A 20,894-nucleotide genomic window follows, 5' to 3' on the forward strand; every position below is an offset into this window, starting at 1 on the left:
GATTCACTCCACAGTCTCTGACATGTAAGTTCTATAACAAAGGCCTTAGATAGTGCTTTAAATTGGGGGGAAAAATTCTTTGACCCAATGTACTTAGAAATTCCTATTTGACAGTGAAGCTACTTATTAGCAAAAACGCTCCAATTTGGGTAGTGTTAATTTGTACTATTTGTATACATACCAATTCTTTAATTTCATCAGGCTTTTTTAATATGCTTTGCCATGTCTTATGAATTATTCCTTCATTTTGTTGGTAAAGATGCTTCCTGCTTATTAGACGCTCATTTGGTAGAAGTTGCAAAATTATAGAGCTCTGTTCAGTCCTAGCTAGTGACAAACCTTAAAGAAAGTTCAGCACTTACAAAACAGCTTTAAAATACAGTTACTTTCTAATTTTCCATATTCATTTAAGTTTAGTTATCAAATTCCATAAAGCAACTGGCCACTGATATAGTTTTTACTAGTTTGAGCTAACCTCAAAACTTAAATCTGGGAAATAATATCAAAATATTAAAATCTCAAATATCCCCCCCCAAATATTTTATAAACTGTCAAGTACTGTCAAGATTATCTTACATATAGAATCAAAGCATTAATTAAATGAGGTTTTCCTGGAATTCACAATATAAAACATCCTTTTAGCACTGCACCAATTAATGTTATTTGCAAATATAACATATTCTTAAATGCTTGCTTTATGAAACTTGAAAGTAACATACTTCCATATGGATAAGATACACCATAACAATTTTGACATTCCTCAAGCTCCTTAAGTGGATACTAACTTTATAAAAGAGTCTATTTAAGAGATTTTGGATAGAAACCAGGAAAAGCTTCTTAATGATCCAGAATCAGATGATAAAATGATGAGGATGCTGAAGAAGGTTAAGTCCATGTAAGCTTCAAGAACGGAAATCATCCATCTTTGAATATTAGACATTTGACAGCCTGAAGACCAAAGTCAGACTAGGCCATATAGTGTGGGTCCTTCTAGTTCACCTCCTGGTATTTTGGCACAAAATGAGGATAGACCACAAAAATCTATGGACATTTTCAAGTCTGGTTTTTAAAAAATATATAATACTTGAACCAATCACAGAATAATATATGGCTTCTAATTACTTTGTCAGTTTAAGCAATAGGAAAAAAAATACATTTTTGTTCTGTGGTGACTACTTATTGGTTAGACTTTTATTTTCCTCTTCATATTTTCGGTGACTGTTTCCCACTGGAATCATCAACCAGGTCTCTCAGGCGAGATAAATGGTGCAAAGCCCTTCATTAAAAAGTATAAAACACATTATAAACCAATATTAAGGACTGAATAGGTAATGCAAAAAGAAATGGTGATTATATTGTTTCTTAACTTCAAAATTAGTATGAGAGATAAGTTTATGGAATAGTTTTAGTATCAAAACTGAAAATTTTTCTTTACAAAACCTTGCAATCTGAATAACTGAGGGTTAAAATAATTCATCTAAAATTCTATAAACACTTACTTAAAAAAATTATATGTTTCACATTTAAGGGTTTTTTTTTGAAAGTGTGCCAAGTAGCCTAATAAGAAACAATAATAGGTATCACTTGTGTCACACTTAAAGCATCTTTTTCATGTACTTTGCAGAATGAAATGATACCTTCTGATATACTGTGTATATCATTTAAGAAATAAAGGACATAATTCATTTTTAACATGTACAATCAAGAGAGCTAAATTTAAATAGCACTAAAGAATCAGTTACAATTGAGGAAAACTCATTTTTATTGAGCATGGGGGAAAACAAATGACAATTACATTGAATAATGCAGTATTATACCAACAACCTGGTTTTTCTCAATCATCCCTCAGACAAACCAAGAAGATAGGAGCCCTTAACTTTCCAGTCTTCCTCTAAAAGTATTCTTCCAGCTTTCCTTCTCCCTTACCCTTCAGATCCTTGAGGATCACTCAAAAATATCAGTTAATCAACCATATTTCAGATCTCTGATAAATAAGAGACCAAGAAAAACAGAAATAATATACCAGTAATCTCTAAGGTGAGAAATTAGTAAGAAGTTACTGAAAGGTGGTGACTACAACACCTTATTCTACAGTCTCCAACACAGGTTCAATTGATGTATATTAAATAAAATATATCTTCCACTTTACCAAAGATAAGGAGAGGGAGGAAATTAGTAGTGTTAATTACTGCATTACGTCTATTTCCCTGTACTCTATTTCTTAGACACTTCTACTCAAATGTATTAAGAATCTGAATGCCATCCTTTTGGCAGCTTCTGTTAATTTCTGAGATTGTCATCTTCATTAACTAAATGACAATAACTCATCCAGAGTTACTAAGCAATCAGAGGTAAAATTAGACTTTATTATTTCTACATCCTAATATCTCTCTACTTAAAGAATTATTTTCTTCCTACAGACATATTTATGAGGAAGAAGATAATCTGTAAATATACTTGGGGCTTATCTTCCTTTTTTCTTTTCAGGCTGTGACTCAAGAGAAGGAAGATGACAAGTGGCTAGAATCTGATGTTACTGTTTACAAATCGGAGGGTCAACAGATCCTTTAGACTTAGAGGGTCTATGAAATTGGATGGGGAAAAAATCATCTTTATTTTCACAAAATGCTATCTCTAAATTAGTATTTCCTTCCATTATGAATGTAAGCAACAGCCAAAATCTGTGACCTCATACGCCATAGAAATCAGAGGTATTTTCATATCACATTATAGTCATTGCAAGTATGTTTTATACTCATCACTACTTCAAAATTACAATAGTTATATAATAGTTACAAAATTACAACAGTTATTAAACCCACTGCTAAAACATATGTCCTCTAAGTCTTTCTGTCTACAGTCCAAAAGTTCATATGACATAACTGGCCAACTATTAGACAACTTTAAGTCTAGTTTTCATCCTCCAAATAGTGAAGTCTCACTGGTAACCCAGACATCAATGCCTTCCAATATTCCCTTTCTGTAATTGTTTGCTGATCAATATGTGAAAGGTAAGTAAAAGAGCACACCATGGTTTAATGCTTTTATTCAAGTTATGCAAAAGGCCTTCACACTAATACATGTTTTTACAAAATGAATTTTAACTTACCTGTATTTTAAATGTATTGTCTTATTTTAAATGCAATAAAGAGAAGCATATTTTACTAATTAGAAATGTATTTTAATATTTTCATGGTTAATTCACTATAACTGGTTTCCTTTCTAATCCCATGTAGTATATTTTATGTCTTTAAAACAAAATGTCAGGTAGAAAGGGGAGTGGGTAATAATGGGAAGGAATAAAAAAGCTAAGTAGAAGTGTGAAATCTTCAGTCTCCCTACCTCAGCTACGCAATCATTTGGCAGTTCCTTTCATCTAACCTCTATCTCCCGTTTTGAGAATAAAGCAATCTGTTTAGAGAAGAGTCTATCAAAAGTGATTGGTATTTCAAAGTTAAGTGTAGGGAGAAGGAAAGGATAAAATTGTAGAAGGAAATTATTCTTGATTTTCTTCTCTCAAAAAGTGAAAAAGCAGGCTAATGGGGAAAACATCAACCTAAGGGTTGTATTACAACATTGAATAGTCATTCACCTTAAAAACTGAAATTAAAAAACTCATTTCTTATTGTGACAATGTATCTATTGATGATCATTCAAGTAAATACTAATCAACCCACAGAAACTCAGTAACACTGATTATGTGATGGCAATTTAGCTATACTTTACCCATTGACATCTTACATTTGTTTTTCTACTAGTACTACTATACTGGCTGTTCTCTTAAATACTATGTTAACTGGCCTATATTCAGCCTAGAATCCAGCAAGAACTGAATGAAAGGCTTTTCAGAACAAACTGTCCACTATTTCCTAGATCTAAGTAAAATATGAGCACATTAGAATAAAGAAAAATGTTTGGTTTAGGGTCAAGTTTTGCAAGTCTGAGAGCTAATTCTGTCTATCCCTAGTGTAGAACGAAGACCAGAAAATTGAGCAAGAAAAGAGATCTGAGAAATGAGACAACTTCCCAGCTATCGTTAAGTTTGGTTTTCACAGCATGGCCTTTAGTATTGAGAATTACAAAATCTTACACATTCATATGTGTAAGGGCGCTTCATATTCACACAATCAAATCTATAAAATAAATACCCGTCTCTTCTACCAATATCATGACTATAGGAAATTCTTCCCAACTTTTTAAGATATGTAACTAAGAAAATAAGTAGATTAACACCTTGGGGCATTTAGACCTATCTTTATATCCAGGACATTATATCCACTTAAATTTCTGTGGCGATATGTCAAATAATGATATACTTAATTAGGATTATTTATCTCTTCTAGAGGGAATATATGACAACACATTTCACGTACAAGTTGTTCTTCCAGAATATCCACACCAATACTATCTCAAATTGTTGGTATTACTCAGAAATGAAAAGATATTTTCCCTAGGCCATTCACATCTATTATATTTTTAGTGTCTACAGTTATCTCATTAGGTCCTAAGAACATTTTCAATAGAAAATAGCACAAATTTAAGAGAAAATCTCAGGATTAAAAATTATGCTCCAAGAATCTTAAATATACCTAGCACACTTCCTCTTCCAGCTACTTTAATTCCATTCTGTAACCTTCTGATTTCAATCAGAGATGTTTGTATCCATAACATACTCAGAAATTAACAGAGAACACTTACTTTTGAAGTGACCTATTAACAGGAGCCATATTTTCCTTCAACTGTAATTTAGAGAAATCATCTTCTGAAACCTATTATTAAAAACACCAAATATAATAGAACAGTGAAAATATTATATAATTATAAACTTATATGCTATTTACTATGTGTGATTAATAAGAACATTAAAAATATTGTCCGCATTCCCAAGGAAATAATTCTAAGCAAATAATTTTCAGGAAAGCATTAAATATATATATATATATTTTTTATTCTAAAAATACTACAACTTTTTCATCTTGCAACTGTCCTAAAGTATGCTTCAAAATGTTTGTTCATTAAATATCAAATCTTGGCTTGAAATTATGACTTTACTGAACAAGGCTTTATCTCAAGAATGTTTAAAAGGGGAAGGAAAAGAAGGATGGATTGCACTGTATGTTAGTGTCATGATCATTAGAATGTAAGGAGAAAAATTAAGAAATACAACTTAAGTGAGTAGCATGTGATAGTTCCTAAAATCTAGTACACTCACTTGTAATGAAAACTGAATTTTGTAAAGCTCTACTGAATAACAAAATAAACAATATCAATTGAAATGTATTAAGTATTTTCCAGGTATTACGTTTTACCAGGTGCCAAGGACTATAATAAGTACTTTCTATAGTTTGTTTCAATTTGTCTTCTCAACAATCTCATTTTACAGAAGAGGAAACTGAAATTAAGGAGGTTAAGTGATCTGTACAAATACTGCACTTGCTAGTAAGTGGCAGAATTAGAATTCACAATCAGGCTTGGAAGAACATAAGCTAGGTTTGTAAACACTATACTACTGTGAGGAAAATTCGACCCCTATGAAATATCAGCCCAAAGCAGAAACAGATTTCCAAATTCCTAGGAAATACACAAAAACACAATTACTTTAAAATAAAACTTTACATAACCGTATTAAGAGTCAATAAACACATGGTAACAAAATTAAACTTCAGATGACAAAGGTTATGGGGAGAAGTCTAATGTTGAAAGGTTCTCTAGGCCACCTCAAATATAAACACAGGAAGTTGGACTACACAGAATAATTTTGTAGGGCATTAAAAAACAACTCTTACAATCCTTTCATCTACAGTTTTAATAACATCATATCTAAATACGATGTTGTATTTATAACCATAAACTTAATAGAACAATCCATTCAGGGGTACACAACTGCAAAAATCTTACAGTATTAAATCTGAGTAAGTTACTTTCTAAAAAAAAGAATAACAACAGTACAACTCTACGACATGTGTTATATACCATGCTTATTAACATAAAATTAGAGGTGAGGCTAAGAAAGATCTAGGAGGAAATCTTATCCTTCACAGATCTCAATTCACATTCATAGATTTCAATTCATAAATTAAGTTTGTGCTTACTTGTTTAATTTCGCCTTTTGGCTCTGTGGTTTTATTCTGATTAAAACTTTCTTGCACTGCTTGAAGATTAAATAACATTTGTTTCAGGGCTTCAACAGGACCATGGTGTTTCCCTCCAGAAAGGGTACAGCTCTAGAAGTTAAAACAGATGAATGATGAACCATCCAAATTCAGAAGGGGAAAAGTTCTATTTTGTATTATTTCCCCACAATATAAATTAATGCAAAATCCAAACAACACATGTCAATAAAGTGTTCCAACAAATCAAAACTGTAACTCATAAACCTCTCCTTACCCAGTCACTTAAAGACAATCACTATTAACAGCTTGGCACATCCTTCCCAGTCCTTGTTCTTTTAAAATGAATGGTACATGTTTACATTTGCAATGCGTTCACTTAGTACATTTAAAATTATAGATTTTTTGAACTGAAAGGTCCTCAGAGAGCAGGTAAGTCAATATGCTCTTTTCAAGTGTGTAAATGACGCTGGTTATCAGCTGAACAAGGACTAGAATTTCAAATATCATATTCTCTGCACACTTCCAAATACGTTTTCACACAGGGAATGCTGGTTTTTCACCTCTTTATGGACCACACATTCCTTGCTACCTTAAAAACACTCACACCTCGATTACCACTGATCTTATCTGCATCCAAAGAAGGCAACAGCACTTAGCCACATAAAGTAGTCAGTTAAGAGAACCTGTACAGGATATTTTTAAACTTCTTTTTTAAAGTCTTACCTTTATTTTTACATCTTTCAAATGAGTTGCTGTGTCCTGATAATCATCCACAAAGTGGAAAATAGGCCTCTTAAGATGTCTATAATTTAAAATATTTCAACATGGACAGTATAACATATATACGAAGTTAAGCACAGTGGCCAAAAAGATTTTAAAGGCACTCTCCACAGTTATATGAACAGGGTATAAGAAACAAGGTGTGGGAACGTAATAAAATGGTGCAGCTCCTGTAGAAAACAGTATGATAATTCCTCAAAAAACTAAATACAGAATTACCACAATGATCCTGCAACTCCTCTTCTGAGTATATACCCAAAAGAAATGAAAGCAGAGATTCAAGCAGATATTTGTATACCTATGTTCATAGCAGCATTATTCACAATAGTCAAAAGGCAGAAGCAACCTAAGTGTCCATCAACAGATAAATGGATCAACAAAACATGATACATACACACAATGGTGTATTATTCAATCTAAGAAAGGAAGGAAATTTTGACAGATGATACAACATGGATGAATCTTGAAGACGTTATGCTAAGTGAAATAATCCAGTAACAAAAGGAACGATATAGTATGAGTCTTCTTATAAGATGCTATGGATTGAATTGTGTCCCCCACCCCAGAATTCATGGTGAAGCCCTAACCTTGAATGTGGCTGTATTTAGAGATAAGGTTATAAGGAGGTAATCAAGGTTAAGTGAGGTTATAAGGGTGGGACCCTGAAACCATAGGATTAATATCCTCATAGAGACACTTAAGAGCTCAAGGAAAGGCCATGTGAGGACAAAGTGGGAAGGTGGCTTGTATGCAAGCCAGGGAGAGAGCCTTCACCAGTAACAGAATCAGTCAGCACCTTGATCTTAGATTCCCCCACCTCCAAAACTGTGAGAACCAAATATCTGTTGTTTAAGCCACCCAGCCTATGGTATTTTGTTATGGCAGCCTCAGCAGACTAAAACATATACGGTTCCTAGAATAATCAAATTCATAGAGACAGAAAGTAGAATGGTGCTAGCAGAGGCTGGGGGTAAAGGAGGATGGGGAGTTAGTGTTTAGTGGGTAGTTTCAGTTGGTAAAGCTGAAAAAGTTCTAGAGATAGACAGTGGTGATGGTTGCACAGCAATGTGAAGGTACGGTACTTATTGCACAGAACTATACACTTAAAAATCGTCAGGGCTTCCCTGGTGGCGCAGTGGTTGAGAGTCCGCCTGCTGATGCAGGGGACACGGGTTCGTGCCCCGGTCCGGGAAGATCCCACATGCCGTGGAGCGGCTGGGCCCGTGAGCCATGGCTGCTAAGCCTGCGCGTCCAGAGCCTGTGTTCAGCAACAGGAGAGGCCACAACAGTGAGAGGCCCGTGTACCGCAAAAAAAAAAAAAAAGGTCAAAATAGTAAATATTATATATACTTTACCAAAATTTAAAAAAAAAGAAAGAAAGAAAAAGAAACAGGGCATAAGGATCCAGTTCCACTTATACTCCTATAACCTTGGAGACAGCACCTCAGGCATTATCTCTAAATGATCTGCATCCAGCCACTGGTTTAGAAGAAATTCAGGTTGCCTAATGCCAACCATAAAAGTTACAAAAGCTTGCCTCTGCAATTTGCTATGTCTGCCTTAAGTGAACTTTTCAGGCAAAATTCTGGTCAGAGTACCAAAAAAGAAAACTACAAAACAGATTATATGAACTGTTCTGTGCCACTCACGAATGAATGTTTAATAAACGTTGGCATGTTTGATAGAATTTGTTCTGAGACTTCTCATTAAATCCTTGTAGTGAATGTCTCTGAGTATGTCTTTTTGTATAGTATAGCTCTGACTCTCGGAACTATAGTAATGTTTCATGTATTCAAAAACCAATTATTTAAACCACATAAAATGTGGGAATAACCCAATTTACACAATAAAAAAAATGAGCCACCTAACAGCATTACAAATGAACAACATGACCACACTGAAAGGAGTTGGGCAGAAAATAATTAACCACGGTAACCTTGGAAAAGAGTATTTTGACTGGATATTGCAAGGCAAAAGACAAAAAGAACCATACACAAATAATATAATCTAATTAGTAAATGTGTTTCTTACAGCAGTATGGGTTAGCAATTCTGAAACTATGCATATGCTAAGACTGAAAAAATAAGTAAACCTATTATAGATAATAAGAGTAAAGATTCTCACCAGATGAGAAAGAAGTTACAAATAAGGAACAGAGGGGCTAAAACAAAGCCTGTGGTATTGGACTCGAATAAGTAGTATCAGTATGAACTCATGATTTTATACCTACATATAAAATATATATATGTAAACAGATATACAAATAAGTATGTGTGTATACGTGGCTTAGTAAACTTATGTTTCCTAAGTCTGCCTGCTGAGAAAGTCTAGAATAAAAACCCAGCAGTAATAAGCACACCTAGTGCCTAGATCTTAGTTTCTAAATACCATTTTCCAATAAAAAGAACCATGGCTCCTCAGAGAAGTGCTCAAAAAAGCATAGGGACATGTCAAAAGGACACATGGAGCCAAACTGAAGCAACTCTTTATGGCCTAAACTAAAACAATTTAAGCAAAAAAATAAGTAATAATATTGTATTGTGTTAAACCTAGAATAAAATAAATATCTATGAGTCCTAATAAAAATAGTTTAATAAATAAATGGGGGAGAAGGAATAGCTCTTCATTACACAAGAATTTCAATTAATAATGCAGACAAAAAGTCAATATCCACCAATGGATACCAAATTAGTAGATGAAAGTTTGAGACTACTTGCATAGTCTCACAGCATCTCCCCTACGATATTTATTAATTACAAGGGGAAACCATGATTTTACTAAAGAGAAAACCAGTAGGCACCACATGTTCAAGACTAACATCACAAGTATTAATATATTATAATTTTATATATTACATATTATTTTATTAACATATTGCTCTGGACTGAATGTTTGTGTCCCCCTACAATTCAAATGTTGAAGCCTAATCTCAATGTGACAGTATTTGGAGGAGGGGCTTCTGTGAGGTAACTAGGTCATAAAGGTGGAACTCTCATGAGTGGGATTAGTGCCCTTATAAGAGAAACAGAGAGCTTTCACCCTCTCTGCTCTTGGCCATGTGAAGATACAAGGAGAAGATGACCATCTGCAAACTAGGAAGCAGGATCTCACCAGACACCTTCATCTGGACTTCTCAGTCTCCAGAACTGCGAAAAATAAATGTTTGTTGTTTAAGCCAACTTGTCTAAGGCATATTTATTACGGCAGCCTGAACTAAGGAACATATCAATATTACCAATGATATCAATATATCATGAACCCTCTGATATGATGCACTGAGAAGGGCACAGCATGATTTCTGTTGCATTCTTGCCAAAAATTCATAACCTCATTCTAATCATGAGAAAACTTCAGATAAACCCAATTCAGGAACTATCTACAAAAAAACCAACGACCAGTAACTCTGAAAAAGTGTCAAGGTCATGACAGACAAGGAAAGATTGAGGAACTGTCAGACTGAAGTAAATTAAGAAGACATGACAACTAAATGCAATGCTGGATCCTGCAACAAGACATTGGTAGAAAAACTGGTGAAATCAGAATAAGGTCTGTAATTCAGGTAACAGTATTGGGCCTATGTGATCATTATGATATAAGATGTTAACATTAGGGAAGCTGGGAGAAGGGTGACAACTTCTTTGCAACTTTCTGTACATCTAAAATTATTTAAAAATAAAAAAACACCGTGGTAGTGAGGCTGTGTGTGTAAAGGCATAAGAAAAGGGATTAGTTGGTTAGTATTTAACAGTCATCCATCTCAAACTCTGAAAAACTTATGCAAATTTGTGCCTCTACCAGCTCTCCTTACCCAAGTAAATTGCACCACTCAATCCTTTAGTTGCTTGGCTCAAACATCTTGGACTCATCCTTTGAATCCTCTCTATCTCCATCCTACGAGGTCACCTTCAAAACACATCCCAAGTCTAACTATTTCTGACCATCTCCAATGTACCCACCTAGCCCAAGCCTTTACAATCCCTATCCTGGAACACTGCAAAAGCCTCCTAACTGGGTTCCCTGTCCTTCTCTAGCTCCTTTCAAGGTCTATGTTCCATACAGCTGCCTGTTTATATTTTAAAATGTAGATCTGATAATTTCATTCCTCCAAAGTACTCCAGTGACTTCTCATCTCGCTGAAATAAAACATAAAATCTTCATTCCATTACTTACATAGCTACATGATCTGACTCCTGGTTACCTCTCCATCTTATCTCTTAACCATTCATCCTTGTTCTTTCTGATTGAGCTACACTGACTGGACTCTGATATTCCTTGAACATGCCAAACACTTTTCTGCGTTGGGGTTTCTGCACTTACTATTCCCTCTACATGTAAAGTTACTTCCCTATGGGTACACACAAGGCTTATTCACTCATTTTAGGTTTTGGCGCAAATATCACCTCTCTAGAGAGGCGATTCCTACCTACTCTAGTTAAAATTTCTCTATCCCAAGTAATTTTTCTTTATAACATTTTGTAGTATCCCCTTATATATTACATTTTGATATAGCTTATCTCTCCAATTTGGAATAAAAAATCCAAGATGCAAGGTTTCTTCTCTCTTATTTACTATCAGGAATACAGTTCCTAGAAAAGTGCTTGGTATCCAAATATTTGGCAAATAAATATTTGATAATTAAGCTTCACTTAATCAGCATCTGCTATAGTATCTTATACAGAGCTCTAAGGTCAGGGACTTCCCCGGTGGTCCAGTGGGTAAGACTCTGCACTCCCAATGCAGGGGGCCAGGGTTCAATCCCTGGTCGGGCAACTAGATCCCACATGCATGCCACAACTAAGAAGTCTGCAACCCTGCATCCCACAACTAAGACCAGGTACAGACAAAATAAATATTAAAAAAAAAAAAAGAGCTCTAAGGTCAGACATATTCTGACAGCCTCTACTTTCTCTAGTAAATTTCACTGAAGGAAAAGATATATATTGTATTAAAATTTTTAGCTAATTTTTGTTTTGAGTGTTCAATCTCTCAAATCTTCCAGATGTTAAAATATCAAAAGTGTATTTCAATATTTAACAGCCATGGCTTATACTTCTAAATCATATTATATATCATTCCTTATGTGTATATATACACATTTACACTTCATTTCAGGGTTACTTGCAAGATATACATACACTGATTTTATAAAACTGGATAATAAATTTCCCATTTTAAATCACAGGGGTGATAATTGCATCTTAGAAACATAACTCTCAATAAGCAACCGCCCTATGGGAAAATATAATTTACTCTATAAGATTCTGTTTTGTACGTTTTTCACAAAAAAAAAAAAAAACCATTGTAATAACAATTTAGGCTCCCTGTAGAGTTCAATCCCAGGTCACTCTACTTTAGAATACTAAAATAAAATTATCAATAATTCTAGGAGTGATGGTTTTATGGAAGTGTGTTGAGGAAGAAGGGATTTTAGTCGTTTTTTGTTTTATACTATCTAAATAACTTAGAAATTAATATCTATATATATTAGTCATAAATATTCTTTTAATAAGTTAAAAAGATTTAACATCACCCACCTGATTATCATTATTTAAAAAGTCTTCAAGGAACCCGTCAGCATACTTTGCCCTTGAAGTTTGTTGAACACTATCATCAGAGTTAACCGGAACAGGAGATTTGCTAGGATTTAAGGATACGAGACAGCAAATAAGTTCCCAATTTACAAAAATTAGACAGTATATAACTGATGGTTATCATTTAAAGTGGTCACCACTAAATAACCATTAGGATTCATATTGATGCTGCTTAGTGATTCCTTCACCTTCTCCCTAAACTTCTTCCTTCATCCCGCCCTATCTCCTTGCTTCTCCTTTAAAGCTTTAAGGAAAAACTATATAGAAACTGAAGACATTAGTCTTCAACTAAACAAATAAGCCTTCAAATATAAGTATCCTCCAAAAGCTCATTTGCTTGAAATAAGCAGTGCATTTTTCCAATTAAACATTGTTAGTTACTCAATATTAATACACAAAACTGCCAGAAATTTATTAACAGTTTCTACTGGGATGGCAGTTACATGCTCTTCTACGTCAAAGCAATAGGACAGACTTCTCCCCCAGAACTGGCACATGTTAATATAGAGGACAGATTAAAGTGGGAGAAGGATCAATTTTGAAATTAAAATTCCTGAGTTCAAATACCAGTCCCACTCACTTATATGACTTCACAAAACTTTATCTTCAGTTTCTACATTTGTAGCCCCACTTATGTCACAGAAGTATTGCATAAATTAACTCAATATACCTGGTACATTGAATAGAGCTCAATAAATAATAGTTTCTATCTTGATGTTCAAGCAGAAGGAAAGGGGATCCCCAGCAAGAGTAAAAATTTTCCCCAAACCAAATTCTATTAGTTACAGAGAATAAAGAAACTCATTTTATCTTTTTCATTTATATATCAATATAAGATGTATCTCTAACTCAAATACTCAGATATCTAAGAATCTTCTTAAAATATTTAAATGTAATAATGCTTTTTTCTCAATAATTAGCAGCACTTCATTATTGACTCATTTGATTTGTAATTTACTAGGAACTTTTTCTCGCTTCCAAGTAGTCTTTTCTCCCATTCTTTACCAAAGAGTTTGTACATCCACCAACTATCAACAAAAAAGCATTTACCTCATTATAGAAGATGGGTGCTGGATACACAGGGAATCATTATACTATTCTTATACTTTTGTATTTGTTTGAAATTTTCCATTATAAAAAGTTAAACCAAAAAAAAAAATTGTCTGGTTGTAGTTATTCTATCTCTCAGTACACTACTTGGAGTATTTCCCAGTCAATTTTGTTTCTGATGACAGATTGATAATAATTTGTCATTATCACAGTGAAGTAAGGTCTATCCCTTCTTCTCACACCATCATTAATTTAATGTAAAACATATCCATCATAATATGAATTTAATCTTCCAAAAATCAACTACTGTACCATAAGGTACTAGGGCAAACCATTAATAATAATTATACAAGTTAGAAGTCATAGTATCTAATTACAAAATACATTTGATGCATTCAAAAATTTTACTCTTAATTTAAGCATCTCTGATATGATTTGCTCACCCATTTTGGTTCCATTTGATAGCAAAGTATTGCAGCTATAGGACTTTACAAATACAGATACAAATACAACCAACTGATAAGAAGATAAGAAATAAGTAAAGATGAAAGATAAGTTTAAGAATTAAGTGAGCTAATTACTAACCAAAGTTTTTTTTTTTTAAAGATATTAATGAACCAACAAGTGCGAAATGAAGCTAAACAAACAAAAAATACTCTGGATGATCATCGCCACTATTAAAATTTTTAAGAGAGCATCATATATCAGAAACTGTCCTAAGTACCTTATATTTACTTATTTTTTTTAAGATCTTTATTGGAGTATAATTGCTTTACAATGGTGTGTTAGTTTCTGCTGTATAACAAAGTGAGTCAGCTATATGTATACATATATCCCCATATCCCCTCCCTCTCGCGTCTCCCTTCCACCCTCCCTATCCCACCCCTCTAGGTGGTCACAAAGCACCAAGCTGATCTCCCTGTGCTATGCGGTTGCTTCCCACTAGCTATGTATTTTACATTTGGTAGTGTATATATGTCAATGCTACTCTCTCACTTCGTCCCAGCTTACCCTTCCCCCTCCCCTTATCCTCAAGTCCATTCTCCACATCTTCATTCCTGTCCTGCCCCTAGGTTCATCAGAACCATATATTTTTTTCTAGATTCCATATATATGTGTTAGCATACAGTATTTGTTTTTCTCTTTCTGACTTACTTCACTCTGTATGACAGACTCTAGGTCCATCCACCTCACTACAAATAACTCAGTTTTACTTTTTATTATGGCTGAGTAATATTCCATTGTTCATATGTGCCACATCTTCTTTATCCATTCATCTGTTGAAGGACACTTAGGTTGCTTCCATGTCCTGGCTATTGTAAATAGTGCTGTATATTTATTTTCTAATCAACTGAATCCTCACAACCCCAAAGTAGAAGTGATTTGTACAGAGTCTCAGCAAGGAAGTGACAGAGCCAAGATTCCAAACTAGAATTAGTCAGTGTCCACTTACAAAAGAATAAGATGTTCAACTGAGAAGGAATCAAAAAAAGGATTCAGGAATTAACAGACTGTCTGTAACAGAATGAAGGCTTAGACAACTGAAGATAATAAATTATCAGAGCCTAAGGCAGGACACAGGATTACCAAGAATGCATTTCTGATGAATATACGTGTAATAATATCACTAAAAGAAACTTTCCTACCTAAGCTCTCGATTCCTCCTCTATACTCACATTCACGGGTATCTAGGCAAACACTTTTTAAATTATTCTGAGAAACTATGGCATAGAAAGGTTAAGTACACAAATGAAAACAATCTTAGAAACTGCAAACATTCACCATACAAGAAAATGCACCATTATTTACAGAAAATAATGACTAAGAAAGTAAACTGTAAATGAAAAGAAATGAATAACTCTAATACATGGAGAGAATACAGAGGAAGAAAAAACTTAAAGTAAAAAAAGTAACAAGAATTTCAAGCCTTCTCCATTTGCAAAATAGTTGCTTTTGGTTCTAATTCCTCATATTTAATATATATTAATATTTTACAGTGCAACAAAAGGACCATGTAACAAAGACAAAAATTATATAATGTACCTAAGATTATGAAATATTACACCATCTTGTGGTAACAAATGAAAAATGCAATTTAAAGCAAGCAACACTGAAAGCTATGCTCTACAGAATTACCATGTTATTACCACTGTTAATTATCATTGTTATTTAAAAGATAAATCTGATGTTCACATGACATTCTTCATTTGGAAAACTGAATAGTTTTTCTATTGTAACTTACTTACAAAGTAACAGGAATATTTTCCCATGATCTTTCTGCTTCAAGTTTATCTAATGAACAAGGACTGTCATCCTTCATAGACTTCGGTAATTCTTCAGTACAATGCTCTAGATTTCTCTTGGCCTTCAGGATAAGCAATTCAATTCTGTCACCTAATTTAAAAGATCACATTAATTCTTTAAGAAAAGAAATAAATGCAAAGCACAGCAAAACCTCACAAAGGCAACAAGAATTCAGATAATTTGGAATACACACATATCTGTAATAGCAAGCTATGTTAAAATGTGACATCTGGGGCTTCCCTGGTGGCGCAGAGGTTGAGAGTCCGCCTGTCGATGCAGGGGACATGGGTTCGTGCCCCGGTCTGGGATGATCCCACATGCCGCGGAGCGGCTGGGCCCTTGAGCCATGGCCGCTGAGCCTGCGGGTCCGGAGCCTGTGCTCCGCAACGGGAGAGGCCACAACAGTGAGAGACCCGCGTATCGCAAAAAAAAAAAAAAATGTGACATCTGTTGTGACACAAAGAAAAAAAGAAAAGACATTTTCCAGTCACAAAATGCTATGTAAATGAAGACCATTAAGAGTTCAAAATAGATATATCACTTGATGGTTACATCAAGAATATGACACAAAAACTCCTAGATGTGAGGTCAAATTTATAGCACTTTCTTTGGTTCTTAAAAACAACAACAAAACAAAACAATTACCACTGAATGGCTTTTTGGATCCTGGGAGAAGTGGATTGTCACACTGACATTGGCTATGTTCAGAATCACATTCATAGTCATTAACTAATCCTTTATCATCACTCAAGGAATGTGAACTGTTTGACGGTTCAAAAGAATATTCAAAACAATCTAATTTATTCATTAGCTGAGAAGTTCTTTGTGCCTGGTAACTATGCCTAGGGGAACAGTGATCTTCTTTAAATATTTGATAAATCCTTTGACTATTTGTATCGGGCAGCAAGTCTTGATTGTAGAGCCAGACTGGGTATTTGAAATCCGGTATACTCGTTATCCCTGAAACATTAAGGTCAGACTTCTGGCTAGTGAGCCATCTTGGGTAATTCTTTTCAAGTTTGTGTTCTGAACTGTCCCTAAAAGATGATTTCTTGTTAAAAGATAGAGATGGTACAGAAACACATTTATTAACCTTATTCACAAGTTTTGGGTTTTTCAGCCTACCACACTGCTTTCCTTTTACATTTGTGTATACAACCGGGGTAACTAAGTTATCCTTGCCCAGGAGAGTGGCTGGTTCTTGAAAATTTTGATTCTTTTCACTGTTGGATGAACTCAGTCTTCCAGTATGTTTTTTGCTTTTCTTGCTAATTCCATGACCTGCTCCAACATAAGTGAAAGAAAATGATCCATCTGCTGGAAGTTTTAATAGATCATCAGTTGTTAGGCTAATGGAGTCCATGTCATTAATAGTCTGTCCTCTACAGGATAAGGACAAATCTTTTTTGTCATCAAGATTTTCAAAAGCTGAAAAACAAAGCATAGTTCTGTTTACCTTCCTGTATCACATATAAAAATACTTTATAATATTCAACAGTAAATGAAAATTAAGAATTAAAAATCATGTTTGCCATTTTCCCTTCTGGAATATATTCTCCACTTCTAAGAGTAGAATGTAACCTTTTTCCACACTAGGGGCCATTCTGTAAGTGCTCAGTAAAGTGTTAACTGGATTATCAACAGATGCATTTTCCAAACTTGTATTCATGGAAACCTTACCAAGGAAAAACCCTTAACATCTTGTGAATATTACTGTCCTACAGAATACAGATCAGGAAGACTAATATAGCCATAGCCCATCAATTGGAACTGATCAAGTATAAATTCTGAAAGGCTGAGATTTGTTTAAAGTCATTAAGCTAGTTAATGGAAGCTAGAACCACCAAGTCAATGCTATTTCTGTTATGCTATAATAGAACGGCTTATGGGTTTAGGATCAGCCATCTACTATTATTAGTTACATTTCATGAGCTTCTCCTCTAAGGTCAAAAGGGGATCTTACCTGAAAACCCCTGAGAACCAGAAAATTACAGAATCATTTAAGAAATATAACCAGATCTCAATATTACAAGTCATTTTTACCCCAAAAGAAGCATTTAGTTTTCCAAGGCTACAATACATCTCTCAAAATGCTTTAAATCGGTAGGCAAAAAGAAAACAAAGAATAAAGCATACCATTCTTTGGTTTATAAACATAGTTGGAGAATTCTGGCATATTAGCAGAACATTTATCGATGTTAATCTTTCCAGTGCTTGCACCAAGATACATACAGCTTAGATCAAAATCATCAATATAGGCCTGTAGAGCCTGAGATGCAGAACCGTACAGTCTATCCTTATACTGAAAAGAGCCATCAGAGTTAGAGGAATTACTACCACTCAGGTTGCAGCTTGCTAACAGAGAAGATACTGAAGATTCCCGAGAACAAACTCTGCGCTTTGTATTTAATTTTGCCATGGCTTCCTCAAAATGGGTTATTTCCACTCATTTCTCTTAGAAACAACTGTAATACAAAAACAAAAGGTTAAAGTTCCAATTAAAAGGAATAATAGCTATACACAGAGAAATTACTAAATTTGTAAACGTTTTATAACTTTCTTTAAAAAATAAAATCCATTATCTATAAATTATTTTTAGGTAATGCACATTATAGATTATCTGTTTTAATTACTGTGAATTCCTTCATCATCAATTTAGAAAACATTTATTGATCACCTATTATGTGCCTGGAATTATGTATACAAAAATCATCTAAGACTATGTATAGAAAGTACCAAGGAAAGAATACTCACTTTTTTTTTAAAGTCCTAAAAACTACGATGTACAGTCTTTTCTTATGCTGATATAGGCTATGACATCACAATACCTAACATTCCCCTATACAAAATATTTTTCAATTCTTAAGCCTACCACCACGTGCTGCACATAGTAGGTGCTTGATAAATTTTTAAAAGGCATCAAATGACATAGCTGAAACAAGAAGGAACAATGGAGAATACCCACCTTCAACATTTTAAATGCCAATTTGTAACTTTAGCCAACCCCCAAGACTTGAGAAAACAAAACAATTTACAATATTCATTTATACAGAAATAAACTGCAAGTCTTACCATATAATGAGCTAGCAAAATGTTCTTTTCCTAAAATAACACTGTCAATAATCATTTTCTGACATTCATTTTTGATACTATCCTCACTATTTTCAATTCTTATGTAAAATGGATTCAGCCCACCTCTCTTTCAAAGAAGACAATAGTTTGCAAATTGCTTTAATGTATTCATCTGTTTTTCCATTATTAAAATTGAGAGAATTCCAGTCTACCTTAATATAGCAACAATAGGATCTATATTTGAAAACCTAAGAAATAACAGAGTGAACAGGTACTACTTCAGTAAATAATATGACATTCTTTTAGAATTAAATCAATGGATTTTCTGAAGTAAAAATGAAAGCTTAATGTCTAGGACTTAACACATGCTATGATGTTATAAAATTAATGTTTAATTTTTGGCTATAATTTTTGGAATGTTAAAGTTTTAACAACTTTTAATGTAATCTTAATAACTGTCAAATTTGACTTTAAAATACTGAGAAAGTTTTCCGTTTACGAAGAAAAGAGTAAAAGATCAGAGCTGACACTAGTCAGTGCAAAGCAGCAGCAGAACATAAGATAATGGTTATTTAGCCTCTGCTTTCCCTGAATGCTGTGATGCTATTGGTATACCTCTAAAGAATGGCTAGGCCAAGTCAGCTCTGCCCTTTCTTCACCCCTCTCACTAATGATTTTAACTTTTCTCAAGTAAATATTGCTTGGATAACAAACTTGACCAAACGTTTCCTCCCTTATTCCAACACAGGACAGGTTACCGATTTTATAATTTTACAAAACCTTGAAAACGAAAACAAAACCCTAAAAAGGAAAGCTGCTGGATTACAGTTCTCAGTAAGTGGGTAATAACATTTATTTTAATTCACAAAAGGCAAAAAGAAAATCCACAACTGAATTTTTATTGTGCAAAGTTTCCAAAAGTACACCAAAGAAGAAAGAAAAGTTTAATCAACTCCTATGCACCCATCATCCTGCTTCAACTACCAACACGACGAAACTCTATCCACCCACTTCTCACTTCTGCCACAGAATTATCTGGAAGCAAATTCCCTGCATCTTACCATTTCTTCCGTTAACACTTCCGGGTGTATCTCCAAAAGGAAATCCATCATTCCGACGAATAGAACGTTAGCACGAGTGGCCAGAGATCTCTACTACCTTTCATTCAAAAACAGAACGTAGAGCGTTAAATTACCAATGAGAATAGCTCACAGGAAATGAAGAACAACTCTTAGAAATAACAGCTCTGATTTATGTTATGAAAATGAACATGTGCTTGTTCTGCAGCAAAAAGACAAGAATTAATGACCCTGGAAAGCGAAGATCGCTGGCGCCCCTGCAGCGGAGCATCTTCGGCTTCAAAGCTTCCGCCCTTAACTAGGAAACACCTCCCTCGGGGATTTCAGCACCCACCCACCCACCCCCCACCGCAGTCCCAGACACAGGCTTCTCACAAACCATTCATCAGACAACAAGAGCGAGCAGCCAGTTTTGCCGAGGTGACGGCCCCTAAAGCCCAAGACCCTGCCTCCCCGCCCGCGTCAATCGCCGACAGCGCCTCGAAGTCCAGGTCAGGTCCTCTCCTTCCCGTTCCGCGACCCTCCCCCTAAAATTGCCCGCTTTCCACCGGGACTCTCATCCCGCCCCCTCCCTCGGGAGACAGCCCACCCCTCCCCTCGGGCTGTCAAAGGATGGGACGCCTTTCGAAAACACACGCCCTTTTCCGGCCAAACTCACCGACGAAGGCCTGGAAAGAGAGAAAAGCGCACACGTCCTCAATTCTCCACCCAAAGCCCTGTCCTGCCACCCGACGGGAGACGTGACAAAGCACCCAGACCCGGACGCCGCCCGGCCTCAGGTTCCGCTAGCTCGCAGGTTCCTCCGCCGTCAAAGCCGAGCGCGGATCCCGCGCTCCCTTTCAAACTGACCCAACATGGCGCTGGCTTGCGGTGCGCATGCGTGGCGCTCGGGGGCTGGGGCTAGC

At 35.0% G+C, this 20,894-nt stretch overlaps 1 protein-coding gene across 1 annotated transcript; it reads right to left on the reverse strand.

Annotated features, from left to right (window-relative positions):
- Window positions 1-828: 828 nt before the first annotated feature.
- Window positions 829-18,279, reverse strand: C14H18orf54 (chromosome 14 C18orf54 homolog). Its single transcript, XM_060120653.1, has 7 exons — window positions 17,975-18,279; window positions 16,484-17,266; window positions 15,781-15,928; window positions 12,428-12,530; window positions 6,093-6,224; window positions 4,699-4,769; window positions 829-1,276 (listed from the first exon to the last, which is right to left on the reverse strand). Exons 1-7 carry the CDS (start codon window positions 18,255-18,257, stop codon window positions 1,204-1,206), a joined length of 1,593 nt encoding a protein of 530 aa, XP_059976636.1. The 5' UTR covers window positions 18,258-18,279; the 3' UTR covers window positions 829-1,203.
- Between the last annotated feature and the right edge of the window lie 2,615 nt (window positions 18,280-20,894).

This window comes from Lagenorhynchus albirostris, chromosome 14 (assembly GCF_949774975.1).
Source record: "Lagenorhynchus albirostris chromosome 14, mLagAlb1.1, whole genome shotgun sequence".
Classification (NCBI taxonomy): Eukaryota; Metazoa; Chordata; class Mammalia; order Artiodactyla; family Delphinidae; genus Lagenorhynchus; species Lagenorhynchus albirostris.

Coding starts and splice junctions, on each gene's coding strand:
- C14H18orf54 (XM_060120653.1), bottom strand. CDS start 18,257: ATGGCAAAATTAAATACAAAGCGCAGAGTTTGTTCTCGGGAATCTTCA. Junction 15,929..16,483: donor ATCCAAAAAGCCATTCAGTG/GTAATTGTTTTG, acceptor CTTTTAAATTAG/GTGACAGAATTGAATTGCTT. Junction 4,770..6,092: donor CAAAAGGCGAAATTAAACAA/GTAAGCACAAAC, acceptor TTTTAATAATAG/GTTTCAGAAGATGATTTCTC.